Source organism: Lissotriton vulgaris, chromosome 2_1, assembly GCF_964263255.1.
Source record: "Lissotriton vulgaris chromosome 2_1, aLisVul1.2, whole genome shotgun sequence".
Classification (NCBI taxonomy): Eukaryota; Metazoa; Chordata; class Amphibia; order Caudata; family Salamandridae; genus Lissotriton; species Lissotriton vulgaris.
The window spans coordinates 525,873,685-525,892,228 of NC_141687.1; the positions used below are offsets into that span (position 1 = coordinate 525,873,685).

Below are 18,544 nucleotides of genomic sequence, written 5' to 3' on the forward strand. Positions count from 1 at the left end.
ATACATCCGTCCACCTTTTCATCCTTCCACCCTTTCATCCATCCATCTATCCTTCATCCGTCCACCCTTTCATCCTTACATCCATACATCTATCCTTCATCAATCTATCCTTCACCCATCCACCCTTCACCCCTTCACCCATCCACCCTTTCATCCTTACATCCATACATCCATCCTTACATCCATACATCCATCCTTCATCCACCCACCCTTTCATCCTTCCATCCATACATCCATCCTTTACCCATCCACCCTTCCATCCATCCACCCACCCATCATTCATCCACCCACCTTTTCACACATCCATCCATCATTCATCCATGCAACCTTTTATCCATCCATACATCCATCCACCCTTTCATCCTCCCATCCATACATCTATCCATCATCCATCCACCCTTTCTTCCATCCACCCACCCACCCTTCCATCCATCCATCCACCCATCATTCATCCCCCACCTTTTCACACATCCATCCATGCATCATTCATCTATGCAACCTTTTATCCATCCATACATCCATCCTTCATCCATCCACCCTTTCATCCATCCATCCACCCATCATTCATCCCCCCACCTTTTCACACATTCATCCATGCATCATTCATCCATGCAACTTTTTATCCATTCATACATCCATCCTTCATTCCATCCACCCTTTCATCCTTCCATCCATCCATCCTTTATCCGTCCACCCTTCCATCCATCCATCCATCATCCCCCCATCTTTTCACACATCCATCATTCATCCATGCAACCTTTTATCCATCCATACATCCATCCATCCACCCTTTCATCCTTCAATTAATGCACCCTTTTATCCATTCATCCACCCTTTCATCCTTCATCCGTCCACCCTTTCATCCTTACATACATACATCTATCCTTCATCCATCTATCCTTCACCCATCCACCCTTTCATCCTTCTATCCTTCATACATCCACCCTTTCATCCATTAATTCACCCATCATTCATCCACCCATCTTTTCACACATCCATCCATCCATCATTCATCCATTTAACCTTTTATCCATCCATACATCCTTCATCCATCTACCCTTTCATCCTTCTATCCATCCATCCTTTCATCCATCAATCCACCCTTTCATCCATCCATTCATCATTCATCCACCCACCTTTTCACACATCCATCCATCCTTCGTCCTTACATCCATCCATCCACCCATCATTCATCCACCCACCTTTTCTGTGCCTCTCTCATGGGAGAGGGGGGGGGGGGGGCGGGGGTGTCAGTATCTCTCTGCATCTTCTTCCTTTTGTCCCCGATCATGGGAGGGCATCTCTGTGCCTCCCTGCGGGAGACGGGAGGGGGGGACGTGTCACGGGACCCACAGCTCCAGGCGCGCAATATCCATTGACCTCAAAGGGCTACACTACAGCCTGCTCCCCCAGCCCCCCTCCGCCCCCCACTTTCCCTCCTCCCCCAGATCAAAACGGCTTCAGGGACACAACACACAGCCACACCGAGTACTTGACAGGTCTGTAAAAGACCTTTTACTTGTTAATGAGGCTTTGATGTTTTTCACACCTCTGTGTGAATTAGGCCGCCACCGTGAGCACCCTCGATCAGCCCAAACCAGGAACTGCACTCTGACAGAATCTGCGACCCCCTTCCAAGGACTCCACGACCCCCCTGGGGGTCGCGCCCCACAGATTGAAGACCTTTGTATTAGATGTAATTGTGGGATTTTAGAATTGTGGAAAAAATATTCTTAAATCGTTGATCTTTTCTTGTAATCATATTAAATCAACTGAGCTCCTTTCTTATAAATTAGTTCACTTGTTTAGGGCTACAAACTGGAATCTTATCATATAACTGCAAAATGAAAAATGGTTACTGTCTGTCATTTTCAGATAAGATGTCTTTTGAATTTGTATAATATTTATTAGTAAAAAAATGAATTATGTTTTATCACCTTTTGGTTTATCCTTTGGTCGAATAAAGTTTATTTTGACTGACTAGAGTGTGGTTGCACTTTACTATAACATTTAAATAACAATAAAAAGCATTGGAACAAGACAAGGCCGCCTGCAGCCTTGATGTGTTGAAGCTCTTGAGAATTTTTGGGATGAGATAGGAGTATTGGTCATATTTTACCCCTCTCCACTAAAAATGTTTCAGCCCATTCGCCCCAATACATCACAGACTGGCAGGTCCTGGATCCTCCCCCCCAGGTAGAGATTGTCAGGTGGCACTCCAGAAACCTGGCCCAAGACCTGCTGCTCATCCCGCCCTGCACAGCTTGGGGCAGGGGCGGCCTTAGGCATGTGCAAGCTGTGCACCTGCACAGGGCCACCAAACCCCAGGGGCCACCACGCCAATATATATCCTTAATATAATAATGCTCTGAGGATGGATACATATTTGCGTGGCAGCCCCTCGCAGGGATTTGACGGCCTCCGGCTCTGTTCCACTTCCAAACACCCTGACCCCCCTCTACACTGGCCTCTGCGCTCCGACCCGCCGGGATCCCCTCTTCCGGGGCCCCCTACCTACTCTTGCTGCCCAGGGCCGCCATGAGCCTAGAGTCGCCCCTGCTTGGGGCTTCTCTCAGAGACTGTGCCTTCTGCTCACTGCACTCGACTTACTTTTGCCAGCCTGAGTTGGGCTTGGATTGAGTACTTTGGGTTTGATGTAGGGTCAGGTGTTGCATACTTGACAAGGTGCCTGAAGAGCTTCCTTCATCTGAGCTCAGACCACTGAAGGCAAAAGTAGGTTTAGTTGAGTAAGTGAAATGAAGCATCTCTTAAGAACCACAGTTGGCACCGATGTAATGAGCATCAGGTACTGAAACGTCTAGCCTGGCAGTCCAGTGGGAAAGTTGTGCAAACTACTATGGGCCTTTGTCCCCAAATAAAAATGAAGAGACACTAAAGTTTTTTTTCTTGTTTGATTGTTGTGCTATTACATTTTCACCCAAATTTCCATGTAGGTGCTGGTTACAAAAACGAAAACGTTATAATAACACGTTCTACTGTGAGGGACTAGGTCATAATTACTTTGTCTTGTGACGACTATGTGTGAGTCTCCACGTTTGAGAACGTGTGCCAACATTTGGGATCGAGGCGAATAATTGGTAGTGCGAGTACTGGCAAAGTAGACAGGGGTTCATGTATGAAATAAGGCGCGTGTTGGCAAAGGTGGGTGCTGGTCTCATTTTTACAATAGCGTGGATTGACCCAGGTTAACCTGAGGTGGTCTGTGAGCTGTCCATCAGATCCATCTCTGGAGTGCTGTAGATAGCTCCTCTCTGAAGGTCCTGGTCAGAGCAGGGGCTAGTACAGCAGCATGTGCAGGTCAGGAAAGAGGTGGATAGTGAATGGTATCTGTGGAACCGAGCCCTGCAGCAGGGCTGTGGGTCACGGTTCTGCGTGGGGAATTAATATTAGAAAAGTAGAGCTGGTTTCAGCTAAGGCTCGTTAGGAACGAGGTGCTGAGGCAGAGCTGGGTGTTGGATCCTAAAACTGCAATCCCAAGGTACTAACCGGGTGGAGGTGAGGTGCATGAACACGTTCTGGGGTGCCAATGATGGAATGCCACAGGCTGGTATGGTTAGAACTGAGGCGCGCAATGATGCCATCTGCTTGTGCAGAGCTCTGAGTGTGCAGCAAAACCACATTGATAATGTTACGGATTTACGCAGCAGCCTACTCATTTATTTTTGGCAAGACTGCTGTCTGTAGATTAATTTCAGTTTGCTTTTGGAAAAGCTACTGATTATACTTGGTAAATGCCGGCTTTGTGCGCAGGACATGAATAACCAACAACATAAAACCACAGAAGGTTTTGAAATGCACGTCTGGAAACTGCTGCTGAAGGTGCAGCCAGGCCCTGTGTTATGAAGATACGGTTGGCCGAAGCCATCAATGCATGCTCTCTGACTGGGAGGCCGTTTCATGTCATACCTGTAATGTAGTTATCAATCTAAAGTTCATGTGTTTTTTTTCAGGTGATGCCTTTTTTATTCGTATTAGTGCAGTGTTTGTTTTTTGTTCTAATAGTATTTTGTGTGACGGAGAATTCATCAGCAGATTTCAGTGCTTTCCTGGTTTGTGAGGGAGGCCTGTACTCCTGGTTTTTGTGGGAAGAATGTACTGCTCTTTCCATGCTCTATCTGGTTGAGAGAGCTCCTTTCATGCTGTGCCTGTTTGAGAGCAAGGAATACCCTACTACTTATCCATGCCATATATCCTAGCAGCACTCAGGCAGAGGGTCATTGGATATCCTAGGGAGGAGACTAAACAAACAAGACCCAGTGTTCAGGGGCTGGAGGGAAGAAACTGACTCAGCATGGTGAGAGAGAAAGATACATGATGGAAAGCAGATGAAAAATAGAGGTGAACAGAAGTGGAAATAAAGGTACAGAGAGATAGAGGAGGGACAAGGGAATGGATGGGAGAGGATAGAGGTGTGTAAATGTGAAAGATAAGAGGAGGGTGTGATGGAATAAAAAATGAAGGGAAGACACCTTGGCTCATCCTCCCCTATTGAAATACAAAACTCTGCCATGCTTCACGATTTGCTGATGTGAGAGAGCTATTGAGTTATTTCTGGCCTTGGTGAGGTTCTTATAGACCACACCTTTTCATACAGCACGCAACCTGTAACTCTGTAGGAGAACAGGTTAAATATTCGACTATCAGATGAGGCCTGGAACAACGTACTCAAATATCACATTAAAGGGATGAGAGAAGCACAACCTACATTTTGGTATTGGAAGATTGTATATCAATGGCATTGGTTCCAATAGAAATGGCAACTCTGCATTGCTAGTGATAGCCAAGCTTAGCATCCTAAGGGGCTCGGGAAACAGCTACAGTCTAGACAAGACTGAATGACAAATATGGTCAACATGGTCTCATGTGACAGAATCATTAAAGATCTAAATCACCAACTTCCTGAATATGAGGAGCACTGACAACTTTTATACAGACACAATTACATCATAAATGGCACTATCACACCCTATTAGAACTGGCACTACCATCTTGTGCCCGAAAGGTGGAGTAATGATTGGCAATCTTGGCGCCGTGGCCATGCTTGAGTAATCATACATTTGATGTTGGAGGCACTCATGTGGAGGGTGGTGGGTCCTCTTCCCCCATCCCCATGAACACTTCTCTATTTAACTCAGTGTGTTCTTCTCCCTGGGAGAGGTTGGGCTGGCAGGGCAGTAAAGAAAAGGTATAACCGGACATGGATGTGTTTATGTTTGCAGTTATAATAGATTGAAGTTGCACCCGTGTCACTGTTATCACTATTATTGCTCTGTACTACTGTCCCCGAGAAAGAATAGACTTTTGCTTTATATCAACTGCTTGTGTGTGTAATTTATACTTATGTAGTCACTGCTTCTTTACAATAGAGAACTATTTAAACAAACGTATTGTAGAACCTCCTGCTGATAACATGGGGTGTGTGACAGGGGCAAAACAGGACAAGAACGTGCAACAGGGTTACCCTTTTGGGGGGCCCTTCAAGGTACCTTTAGTTTTGTTACCATGGTATATGTCTGGAAGCCAGTTTTCCTTTGGTGAGGGAACATCACCGTAGGAGTGAACAGACCTTGTAACACAATAGACCATCTCAGCAACTTGGGATTCTCGCCTTTCTTTACCATCAGCTATTTGAGAGCTTGTGAGGCTACAGCAAAGTTTGCTTTTTCAGTGATTGCTCAGTTCTGGTCCATGGTAAGCAGTCTGCACTGCATCTGGTAAAGGCCTTCCCTCTTGCCTGTCACTGACTGTTGATGATAGCTAGGTGCAGAAATCCCACATATTATTGTTTTTTTGGATACTGTAAGTATGTATTTAGATGGTATTTCCATAATGCAAACCTAGCCAAAGCGAGGTAAGCTATTCAGCCATCGCAGAAGTGAAGTTGCCGCTGTAAAGGTGGGCATGAGTATGTGAGCTGCACCTTTCGCACCGCTAGAACTGCAACGCCATCTAGCAGATAAAAGTGCAGCTTAGGCATGAGAGACTAACACGTGCAGAAGAATCTGATGGGTAGACTTAAGACTTTTTGCCGAAGTGAACACAAGGTGTGAAAGATGCTGATCTGAGTTGCACATTTCATCAGTAAGGTAACTTGAAGTATAACCAGGGCCTAATTGATGTCCATGCCCACAGTATACCAAAGACTATAGCTATTGGAAATCACCAGAGTGGGAGTAGAGCACCCAAAGGAGGTTTAGGGGCACATGCATCAAGCATACATTTTGCAATTCTAAAATGGAATCACAAAATCCATTGCATGTAGGAATCTAAAGAAAATTGTGATTCCTTAACATTAAGTAATAGCGATTCGGAAATTGTGAATCGATATTAGCTAATATAACTCCATTCATTCCTATGGGCCTACAGACCCATAGGAATAAATGGTAATGCATTCGCAAATTGTGATGACCAAATTGGTAATCGCAAATTGCGAAGGTAAACCCAAAGGGTGCCCTGTGGGCCTTTAGGCCCCCCCGAAGCACCCCCCAAAATAGGTAAGGGTGCACATGTAAAGCATACACAAGGGCATGTGTACGCTACATGGCACTTTGAAAAATGCATTTTTGTGCATTTTTCAAAGCATGCACAAATTGCCATCAACTTGAAGTTGATGGTAATGAGTGTTTCCTAAATGCACAGTTCACATTAAGGAAAGGCTACATGCATCGCCTTTAGGGAATCACAAATTGCGATGCCCTAAATGCATTCGCAATTTAGATAATCACAAATAATTGTGATTACCTAAATTGCGAATGCCAAGAGGTAGATGCATTGGAAAAGGCCTTTTTCCATTCGCAAACAAATCGACCCGTTTGCGAACGAAAAAAGACTTGATGGATGTGCCCCTTGGTGTCTTACTAAAGATTTTAACTGGGATTACAACTCTGCAAGAGGAATTCCTATTGAACTGTGTAGTGTTTGAGTTTCAGGTGAAATTAAACTACTTTCTTTTAACTAAAAGAGAAGCACTGGGCTGGACACTACGTTTTTTTTCCTGTTCATTGCCTGTTGAGTTCTCAGGTCTTGTCCCTCACATTAACTTCCTGAGAAGCCCTTTGACTGATAATGTCTCTACCTTGATATTCAAGTATGGAAGGGGTATACTTGGCTCAGTTTGCAAAGGCAAAGTAGGACAGACCCCTGCACACCAGTGGAAAGAGACAGCAACCACCAGGGCTGAGACCCAGAAGCGCCTATCTGCCCTGTGGCCTCCCAAATTGATCCTGACACCTTCTGATAGCTCATGTGTAAAATTAGTATGAAAGAATTCCTATTGATCGGATAAAAGCTCCTAACTCACTCAACAGGTACTTTCTCCATCATTCCAACCTCGAAAACCAAACATGATTTCACCCTGACAATTACACACGACAGCATCATTGTACTGTTGTACATGCTCAACCTTATATGCACTAACACAACGTGATCTTGTAATATTGATGCAGATTTATGTGTGCCTTTTATGTCAACAGTAAAGTACTCTGGTTTCACCTGGATGTGGTCCATACTATATAAAATGTAAAATAAAAATAGTGCAGAACCTCTGGTATTTATAATGCCATCTATAAATATTTATATATACATATAGTGCAGAATACGTAAAGTTTAATATGACGTTCGTTTTAATAGTCTGTATTATATAACATTACTTTAGGCAAAGAACAGCAATTATTATTTTAAACCTATGACACACCCTGAAGTTAAGTAAACACCACACGTCTCAGCCTATTGAGTCTAGAAGGAGCATGTGACCAATTAGTTTTGGAGGGTGATCCAATTGAAAACAATGGATATTAACCATTTTTTTCGAGGGTTGGAAATAAATTCTTACAGGGAGGCTAACCCCAATGAAGCCTTTGGGGGGCATTTTAAAACTTCAGAGGGTGAAGAGGAGTCCAATGAGGGTCCCATTTTCCGAAGGAGGATGCGTTTGAGAGGTATACACACATTGTGTACTATTTAACACAAGTCACCCTGCGACAGCACATGCTCAGTCCCGTGAGACATTGTGTTAACTAAAAATGGCATGGAGCTTGACCATTGCTTACAATTCATTAGCTTTATTGTCACTCATTTTTGTTGGCTCCTGATTGGTCTGTGTGTACCAGTTTCAATTTCTCATTGTTTGTTTCTCCCTTGAGTGAGCATGGACCAAGTACTGATTGCTTCTTTTTGATTAGTGTCCTACCACTGCTCGTGCCGGAATGGAGGTATATTTTTCGCCTTTCCTGTCATCCTTCTTCTGTCCATTGCATACCATTCAGTGGCTTCACTGTGAATTTTATTTGTCCAGACGTGGGTCCCTTGCTTACTGGAATAAAACTAGCCTGGCTGATGAGGCGTGTTACCCCGAAACGGGTCCAAGGATGCTTGTTTGCGGTCCAGGGAAGACCTGGCTTGGCATTTCGGACTGGACTGCTCCCATAAGGAACAAGGTCAAGACTGATTTGCATATGGCTGTGTCTGAACTGGGGTGGCAAAATGAGCTAAATAATGATGATAGATTCAACCCAGATCTGTGATTGGGGGTCAGTGTCTGAAAAGTTTCATGGCTCTGTCCATTATCTCCATGTGTTTGCTTTCTTCACTCTTATTTGGTGGATCATGATTAGTCAGCGAATGCGGGTTTCACTTTTTCTTAGCTCGTTTCTGTCTTTCGAGGAGCATGAACCAAGTACAGATTGCTCAGTTTTAATCATTGCTTTTCTGTTGATCGCACTAGTATTGCAGTACTTTTTTAGGTCTCGACTATTTTATTCCATTAGGGATTGAATAGGCGAGATTATAGTAAGCATTCCGAAAAGTCTACCTAGCCTGCGGATCGCGTACAGTTCATGTGAGGCAGGCGTGTGAGGCAGGCGCGTGCACATCAAACACCATTGGCAACAGCATCAGACTGCAAAGGAGGCCGCTCGCACACCACCATTTGTCTGAGCCTCAGCATCAGACTTTAAAGGAATCCGCTCCCAAGCCGCTCCCCCGCCCCCCTCATTAGACTTGAAAGGAATGCGCTCCCCCCCACCCCCCCGCCACAGCAATGCCGAGAGCTTGGGGGGTTTTTGCATCCATTTCGTGGGGAAGCCATGTTTTGTTCGGCGTTCTCTGCACCTTTCTTGTTTATTTTTCTGGACGAAAGTGAAAGCCTACCGTGCTTGTTTACAGTAGCCTTACTCCAAAAATGCTGTTGCTGTGTTGCCATGTCTCTAGGCACACTCAGCTTGAAAATACTCGAATTGCTAGCTGCAATGCTACATCCGCTATGCTTTGCCTCTAGACACGTTGATCCCTCGCAGACTGTGCTGACTCTGCCCCTCCTGATTCTGAAACTGACCAACGCAGTCACCACGCATTCTCTTCTCTCTGTCTTATGATGTCTGCCCTGCCACCATTTACTTCGGACCCGCACACCTCCTCACCCTCACACACCCTCTCACCCTCATTCACCCTCACACCCTCTCACACACCCTCACACACCCTCACTCACCCTCACAACCCTCTCACCCTCACCCCCTCACCCCCTCACACCCTCACACCCCCTCACCCTCACACACCCCTCACCCTCACACACCCTCACACACCCCTCACCCTCACTCACCCTCTCACCCACCCTCTCACCCTCACCCTCACACACCCTCACACACTCTCATACACACTCACCCTCTCACCCTCACTTGCCCTCTCACCCTCACACACCCTCTCACCCTACTTTGGACCCTCACCCTCACACACCCTAACACCATCTCACCCTCACACCCTCACACACCTTCATTCACCCTCACCCACCCTCACCCTCACAACCCTCTCACCCTCACCCCCTCACCCTCACACACCTCCTCACCCTCACACCCCCTCACTCTCAAACCCCCTCACCCTCACACCCCCTCATCCTCTCCCTCACACACCCTCACTTACCCTCTCACCCTCACTCACCCTCTCACCCTCACACACCCTCTCACCCTCAAACACCCTCTCACCCTCACCCCCTCTCACCATCACACCCCCTCACCCTCACATCCCCTCACCCTCACATTCCCACACCCTCCCCCTAACACCCCCTCACACCCCCTCACCCTCACACCCCCTCACACACACCCTCACCCTCACTCACCCTCACCCACCCTCACACACCCTTTCACCCTCACACACCCTCTCACCCTCACACACCCTCTCACCCACCCTCACCCACCCACCCCCTCACCCTCACACACCCCCTCACCCGCCCATCCCCTCACCCTCACACACCCTCACACACCCTCACCCTCACACCCCCTCACCTTCACACACCCTCACACACCCTCACCATCACACACCCTCACACCCCCCACACCCCCTCACACACCTTCACACCCTCACACACACCCTCACTCTCACACCCCCTCACAACCCCTCACCCTCACACAACCTCACCCTCACTCACCCTCTCACCCTCACACACCCTCTCACCCCCTTTCACCCTCACACACCCTCACCCTCACACCCCTCACCCTCGCACCCCCTCACCCTCACACCCCCTCACCCTCACACCCCCACACCCTCTCACCCTCACACCCCCTCACCCTCACACCCCCTCACCCTCACACCAGCTCACCCTCATACCTCCTCACACACCCCCTCACACACCCTCTCACCCTCACACCACCACACCCTCACACCCCCTCAACCCAGTCACCCTCACCCATGTCACCCTCACCCTCCCTCACACTCACACCCCCTCACCCTCACACCCTCACCCTCACAACCCCACACCCTCACCACCCCCACCCTCGCACCCCTCTCCCTCACACCCCCTCACTGTCACACCCTCACTCTCACACCCCCTCACCCTCACACCCCCTCACCCTCACACCCCCTCACCCTCACACACCCTCACACCCTCACACTATCACACACCCTCACACACCCTCACACACCCTCACAACCCACTCAACCCTCTTGCCCTCACACACTCACTCACCCTCTCACCCTCACTCACCCTCACCCACCCTCTCACCCACCCTCACTGTCACCCATCCTTACCCTCCCACATCCTCAACCTCACACACCCTCTCACCCTCACTCACCCTCACAACCCCACACCCTCACCCTCACAACCCCACACCCTCACAACCCCTCACGTCACACCTTCACATCCCCTCACCCTCACACACCCTCACACAGCCTCAGCCACCCTCACACCCCTCTCACCCTCACTCACCCTCTCACTGACCCTCACTCACCTTCACGCTCACACACCCTCTCACCCACTCTCACCCTCACCCACCCACCCTCACCCACCCTTACCTTCCCACACCCACCCTTACCCTCCCACACCCTCACCCTCACACACCCTCTCACCCCCTCACCCTCACACACCCTCTCACCCTCACACACCCCTTACCCTCACACACACCCTCACACACACTCACACACCCCCTCACCCTCACACACCCCCTCACACATCCCATCACCCACCCCCTCACCCTCACACCCCCTCACCCTCACCCCCCTCCATCACCCTCACCCCATCAACCTCACACCCCCTCACCCTCACACCCCCTCACCCTCACACCCCCTCACACTCACACTCTCTCACCCTCACACCCTCACCCTCACACCCCTTCACCCTCGTAACCCACACCCTCACCCTCTCACCCCACACCCTCTCCCTCACACACCCTCACCCCCTCACCCTCGCAACCCTCACCCTCACCCACACCCTCACTCACAATCACCCTCTCTCACCCCCCAACCCTCACACACCCTCACCCTCACAACTCCTCACCCTCACAACCTCACACACCCTCACCCTCACACCCCCTCACACACTCACACACCCCCACACACTCTCACCCACTCTCACCCACTCTCACACACCCTCACTCACCCTCTCACACTCACTCACCCTCTCACCCCCTCACCCCCTCACACCTCCATGCACCCTTTCACCCTCACACCCCTTCTCATCCTCTCATCCTCTCACCCTCACACACCCTCACTCACCCTCTCACTGACCCTCACTCACCTTCACCCTCACACACCCTCTCACCCACTCTCACCCTCACCCACCCTCACCCACCCTTACCTTCCCACACCCACCCTTACCCTCCCACACCCTCACCCTCACACACCCTCTCACCCCCTCACCCTCACACACCCTCTCACCCTCACACACCCCTTACCCTCACACACACCCTCACCCTCACACACACACTCACACACCCCCTCACCCTCACACACCCCCTCACACACCCCATCACCCACCCCCTCACCCTCACACCCCCTCACCCCCCCTCCGTCACCCTCACCCCATCAACCTCACACCCCCTCACCCTCACACCCCCTCACACTCTCTCACCCTCACACCCTCACCCTCACACCCCTTCAACCTCATAACCCACACCCTCACCCTCACAACCACACACCCTCTCCCTCACACACCCTCACCCCCTCACCCTCACACCCCGATACCCTCGCAACCCTCACCCACACCCTCACTCACAATCACCCTCTCTCACCCCCCAACCCTCACACACCCTCACCCTCACAACTCCTCACCCTCACAACCTCACACACCCTCACCCTCACACCCCCTCACACACTCACACACCCCCACACACTCTCACCCACTCTCACACACCCTCCCTCAAACACCCTCACTCACCCTCGCAACCCTCTCACCCTCACTCACCCTCTCACACTCACTCACCCTCTCACCCCCTCACACCTCCATGCACCCTTTCACCCTCACACCCCTTCTCATCCTCTCATCCTCTCACCCTCACACACCCTCACCCACACTCACACCCCCTCACCCTCACCTTAACACACCCCTCACCCTCACACCCCCTCACCCTCACACCCCCCTCACCCTCACACCCTCACACACCCCCTGACACCCCCTCACTCCCTCATCCTTACCCTCACAGACCCCTCACCCTCACACACCCTCACCCTCACACACCCTCACCCTCACACACCCTCACCCTCACACACCCTCTCACCCCCTCTCACCCTCACACACCCTCTCACTCTCACACACACCTTCACCCTCACACACACCCTCCCACCCCCCTCACCCTCACACACCCCTCACCCTCACACACCCCATCACCCTCATACCCCCTCACCCTCACACACACCCTCTCCATCACACCCCACACCCTCACACCCCCTCACCCTTACACCCCTCACACACCCTCACCCTCACACCTTCACCCTCATACACCCTCACACACCCTCACACCCCCCTTACTCACCCTCACACCCCTTCACCCTTACACCCTCACACCCCCTCACCCTCACACTCACCCCCTCACCCTCACACCTCCACACCCCCTCACTCACACACCCTCACACCCCTCACCCTCACACCCTCTCACCCTCACACACCCTCACTTCCACACCCTGTCACCCTCACACCCCCTCACCCACACACCCTCACTCACCCTCACACACTCTTGCAACCCTCTCACCCTCACTCACCCTCTCACACTCACTCACCCTCTCACCCCTCACACCCCCATGCACCCTTTCACCCTCACACCCCTTCTCATCCTCTCACCCTCACACACCCTCACCCTCACCCTCACTCACACCCCCTCACCCTCTACCTCACCCTAACACACCCCTCACCCTCACCCCCTCACCCTTACACACACCCTGACACCCCCTCACTCCCTCATCCTTACCCTCACACCCCCTCACCCTCACACACCCTCACCCTCACACACCCTCACACCCCCTCTCGCCCCCTCTCACCCTCACACACCCTCTCACTCTCACACACACCTTCACCCTCACACACACCCTCACCCTCCCACCCCCCTCACCCTCGCACACACCCTCACCCTCATACCCCTCACCCTCACACACACCCTCTCCATCACACCCCCACACCCCCTCACCCTCACACCCTCGCCCTCATACACCCTTACACACCCTCACACCCTTACACCCTCACACCCCTACACCCTCACACCCCTCACACTCACACCCTCACCCTCACTCACACACCCTCACACCCCCTCACCCTCACACCCTCTCACCCTCACACACCCTCACTTCCACACCCTGTCACCCTCACACCCCCTCACCCTCACTCACACTCACACTCACTCACACACTCTCACTCTCACACACCCTCACTTTCACCCCCACACTCCGTCACCCTCACACCCCCTCACCCTCACTCACACTCACCCTCACTCACACTCACTCACACACCCTCACCCCCACACCCTGTCACCCTCACACACCCTGTCACCCTCACACACCCTCACCCTCACTCACACACACTCTCACTAGCACAACAAAACATAGCATAGCATAACAAAAAAGCATAGGATAGCAAAACATAGCATAGCATAACAAAACAAAGCATAGGATAGCAAAACACTTCACCCCACTTACTTTTCAGACACTCCTTTTTTCTGCTGTGTTAAGCACACCTTGAAAGTGTATGTGTTTTTCAGCTGTCTCCTTTGTGTGCTTCTTTCTGCCATCCCCACCAAAATCCATGCTGCTCTTGCACATGTGCTTCTTCCTCACGCCGCCCCTGTTGTGCTTGCCCTGGTGTGCTTTTCCCCCGCATGCTTCTCCCCGCGCCTTCACACATGTGCTTCTGTTCTCGTGCATTCCACATTGATCTCTCTCATCCGTGTTGTGTACTTTCCCCTTCTTCATTCCTGTTTCCAACCCTGCCCTCTGTGGTCCTTCTCCCATCCTAGTTACTTCCTCCAACCCACTTTTTTCATTTTTTTTTTAACTTTGTCATTAACTTTCTCTATTTACCAATACAACCACGCGCCTACAAAAAACGCAAGGCCCCTGCAGCTGCATCAGCGCCTTTTTTTGTTTCCTCTTTAGCCATGCTACACTGCATCGCTCCACAATTGGGAAACCAACAATAGTTCCCAAAGGCGAGACGTATTGGTTTTGCCAATGATTAATATTCGTAGCCACTACCGTGTAAGAAACCTGCCTTCAACTAGCAGCTGTAATCCTCTTTAAATCTCTTTGGCACCAACAGTTTCAGTATTTCCCAATCTCGTGCAAAATGTATACCTCTAGGGCATAACAAATCAAAGCAATTGTCGGAGAGAAAACCACCTCTCACTGAAAGGTAAGCGCCAATCGTATTCGAGCAGCCTGTATACCAGCCCAAGTTAGTGGAGTATTTGCTTGCTCGCATCTTTAAAATAATTTTAATAAGATTATTAAATAAGGTCCAATAGAAAAATCGAAAAGGGAATATTATGCTCCATCCAACCAGACGTACAATTTTAAGCCAATCACAGGCGGGTTTACAGACCCACACTTCCGGCCAATGATGCATTCCGCAGTGGGTGCCGAGAGCTAGGGAGTGGGAGAGAGGCTGCACAGACAGCTCAGCGCCTGCTGTCACATCCTGGGCGCTGTCTGACTGTTGCAGGCGGCGAGTGTGTCGCTGGGCTCTGTACCACCAAGGCAGCCACAGACGTACATCTGGGGGGAGATTTCGAAAGTGAAGTTCAGCGATTTGTTGGAACTTCGGTTTACCATCGTCCACAACAGCCACAAAGTTTCAAGAACTTTCACCAGCTGATAAAACTTGCACAGACTTGACACTGGGGACCCCTGGATGCGCTTGGGATTTGTAAGCTGCGGGCGGTGGTCCCTGTGAGGGGCAGAGTGCGCGCTGCTCCCGGCTCTGCCCGCTCGGACTCCGCCGGGATGACTCGGACCCTCGCTGCCGCCGATCCTCCTGTTCTCTCCTGGGCTCGACTCGCCTTCCTCCTGCCACTGCTCGGCCCCTGCGCCTCCTTCAATCTGGCCACGGACCGGCCCACCGTGTACTCGGGGAACCCGGGCAGTTACTTTGGGTTCGCTGTGGATTTCTACACCCCGGATCCTGCGTCGTGAGTACAGCCGGTTCTGTTCACGAGTGTGATGTATTGTGCTGTGAAGTGTTTTAGATACAGCGCTGTGTTTCAGATGTTAGTTGTGACTGTATATATATCCAGCGCATATTGTGATTGAGGGAGCTGCTTGTATGTATGTATGTATGTATGTATGTATGTGTGTGTGTGTGTGTGTTAGTCTCACTGGAATATTGCTAGATGAAGCTATAATCCTGTTCTGGACATGTTGCCAGCGCCGCCGTGTTCGCGGGTGAAGTTTGTAGCAGCCGCGTTATGAGTGAGGGGTTTAAAGGGACAACGAAGAGGTCGGAAATGTATAATGTATCCCTGAGTGCAAACATCGTGCCGAAAGCCGAAGGGCGTGTGAACTGGCGGGCGTCCAGACGTGGGTGCGGGGCTCGGAGCCAAGCTCGGAGTGCGGGGTTAAGAGAGAAGGGGGAATTCCACCCAGCTCTTCCCTGAATCCAGACTTTTTCAACATCCGTCCCGATAGCGCAGTCGTCACTTATATATTATGGGCGATGGAGCTGACTCCGGCAGTCACCCCAGCATGCCTACTGGAGCGTAGTCATGTTATTGTTAATATCTGCAAAGTTGAGGTCTTCATTTCAGTTTCTTTGTGTAATTCTAGACTGTAACGAAACAATGTATTCTATAGTAAACATGTTACTGTTTTCAGGACGGGCATTAGCCAAGACCTTTTTAATCACAGGAAATTATATATAATATAAAGGTTGTTGTGCAAGTCAGTTTTGTTCCCCCACTACAGCAATCGATATGGGGCAAGGGGTCAGCCCAAGTTTGACCATCGTCACTGTGGGGGAGGCAGTCGGTTCTTTCACACTGACACATCCACACACACAGAAGCTCCAATCCGCGCCAGGCTCTATCTACGGTGGCAATGTGCGCTTATTGTCACCAAAAACGAGTTTTGCTTTTTAGCCAGTGTTTTTTCTATATTGGCGCACGCCCAGCAGCCCCCCCCCCCCCCGAACAATAAAAGTGTAAAAACAGTCACAAAACAAAAGAAGTGACAAAGTGGAAAGGCTAATGGCCAATGGCAGACCGATTGGCTCCACCAAAGCTTGTTTAATTTAAGTATGCGGCAAGGTGTGAGGCTGGGGAGGGGGTGAAGATGAGATGAAACTGAAGCCCTAACCCCCTTATCCAGGGAGTTTCAGTTCTGCACAAGGCTGGCACCCGCCTAATGTTAGCCCCCAATTCTTGCCACCTACCCCTCTCCCCTTTTTACTCAGCTCAGTTTCGCTTCCCACTCTGACCTTTGCAATGTTTTGCATCGGACACAAGCATTTATTTTTGCAGCATTTGGAAACCAGAAATATGGGGCACACCCTTTCTTATGTCAGAAAACTGTTCACCCCTTGCAGGGATATATCTTGTGCACTACAAATCTTGCCAATTCAAGGCAGAGGCACACTTCCACTTTTTCTGGCCTAATCCACAATTTAAGAAATGTCGGTTCAACAAAGATGAATGGTTTATCAACCTGGGGGACCCCGAACGAGCGACAGTTGTCTGGTTGGTTGGTGTAGGAGAGGGCCTTCTATGGTCCTCGGGTCAGTTAAAGGAGTTTGGGTACTTTTGGAAAGGGCGCGCCTCTCCTTCGCTGGTGGTAGCCTCTACATGCCGGGTGCCCTGCAGCTGCAAGAAGATTTTTCATTTCTCTTTCCTGCAGAATAAACTCGTGTGTCAAGCACAGCCCTGAATGCCCGACGCTGACTTGTACATGAGCGAAGGTTCAGTGCAAGGCAAGTGACAGTCACCCAGCCGGGAGGCGCAGCAAAGGAAACTCAGTGTGGTTCAGAGGTCGTTTAATTCGCCCCTCACACCCTGAAAGAGGAAGGATCCCTGCCCTTCCCGAAGGACAGCTGAGTCAGCCCTGCTCGGGTTTTGGGCCGAATGGCTGTTCTAGACTCTGGATTCTTGCACCTAGAATCTTTTTTTGCTGTTCGCGTTGCATGCAAGTTTTGGTGGTGGGAAGCAGCTTGTGGATGGCTCCGTTCAACAGATTGTTAGGTGTGTGTGTCCGTGAGCATTGTGTTGCTGAAAGAGCCCAGGGTCGGCACAAATATTCGACCCGTGAATGTTCTTCACTCTCGGATTAAGAGCCGGGGCAGTTTAAGCAAGACAAGAGATATCTGTGTTGTGTCTTTTTCACTTGGACCAAAAGCAGGCTGTGGGCTTTCTAAAGCTTGTTTAGATGATATTGCAGTAGTATTTGGCATAGTGTGTTGTATAGCTTGCAGTGGTACCTGAATTGCGCCTGTATTTTATGTTGGGCTCGGTGCTTAAGAGTGTTCTGCTGAATTGGTAAAATTGTTGATGAAAGGCTCCTGACACTCGTAGTCTGAGACAAGGGCGTCCGCAGAAATGTTTCCAGGGGGGGCACATTTTTAACTTCATCACCATTCCCCTTGCACCCTTCTACCCTCTGCATTGCACCCTTCTTCCCCTCCGCCTTGCACCCTTCTTCCCCTCCGACTTGCACCCTACTCCGCCTTGCACCCTACTCCCCTTCCTCCTTGCACCCTACTCCCCTTCCGCCTTGCACCCTACTCCCCTTCCGCCTTGCACCCTACTCCACTTCCGCCTTGCACCCTACTCCACTTCCGCCTTGCACCCTA

General features: G+C 50.4%; 1 protein-coding gene across 1 annotated transcript in view; it reads left to right on the plus strand.

Moving 5' to 3' along the window:
- Window positions 1-15,298: 15,298 nt before the first annotated feature.
- The window catches only part of ITGAV (integrin subunit alpha V), a 372,076-nt gene continuing 368,830 nt past the window's right edge, over window positions 15,299-18,544 (plus strand). Inside the window, exon 1 of the mRNA XM_086955459.1 lies at window positions 15,299-15,896. Coding sequence (XP_086811585.1) covers window positions 15,712-15,896 — 185 coding nt within the window. The 5' untranslated portion in view covers window positions 15,299-15,711. The remainder of the gene's footprint in view (window positions 15,897-18,544) is intronic.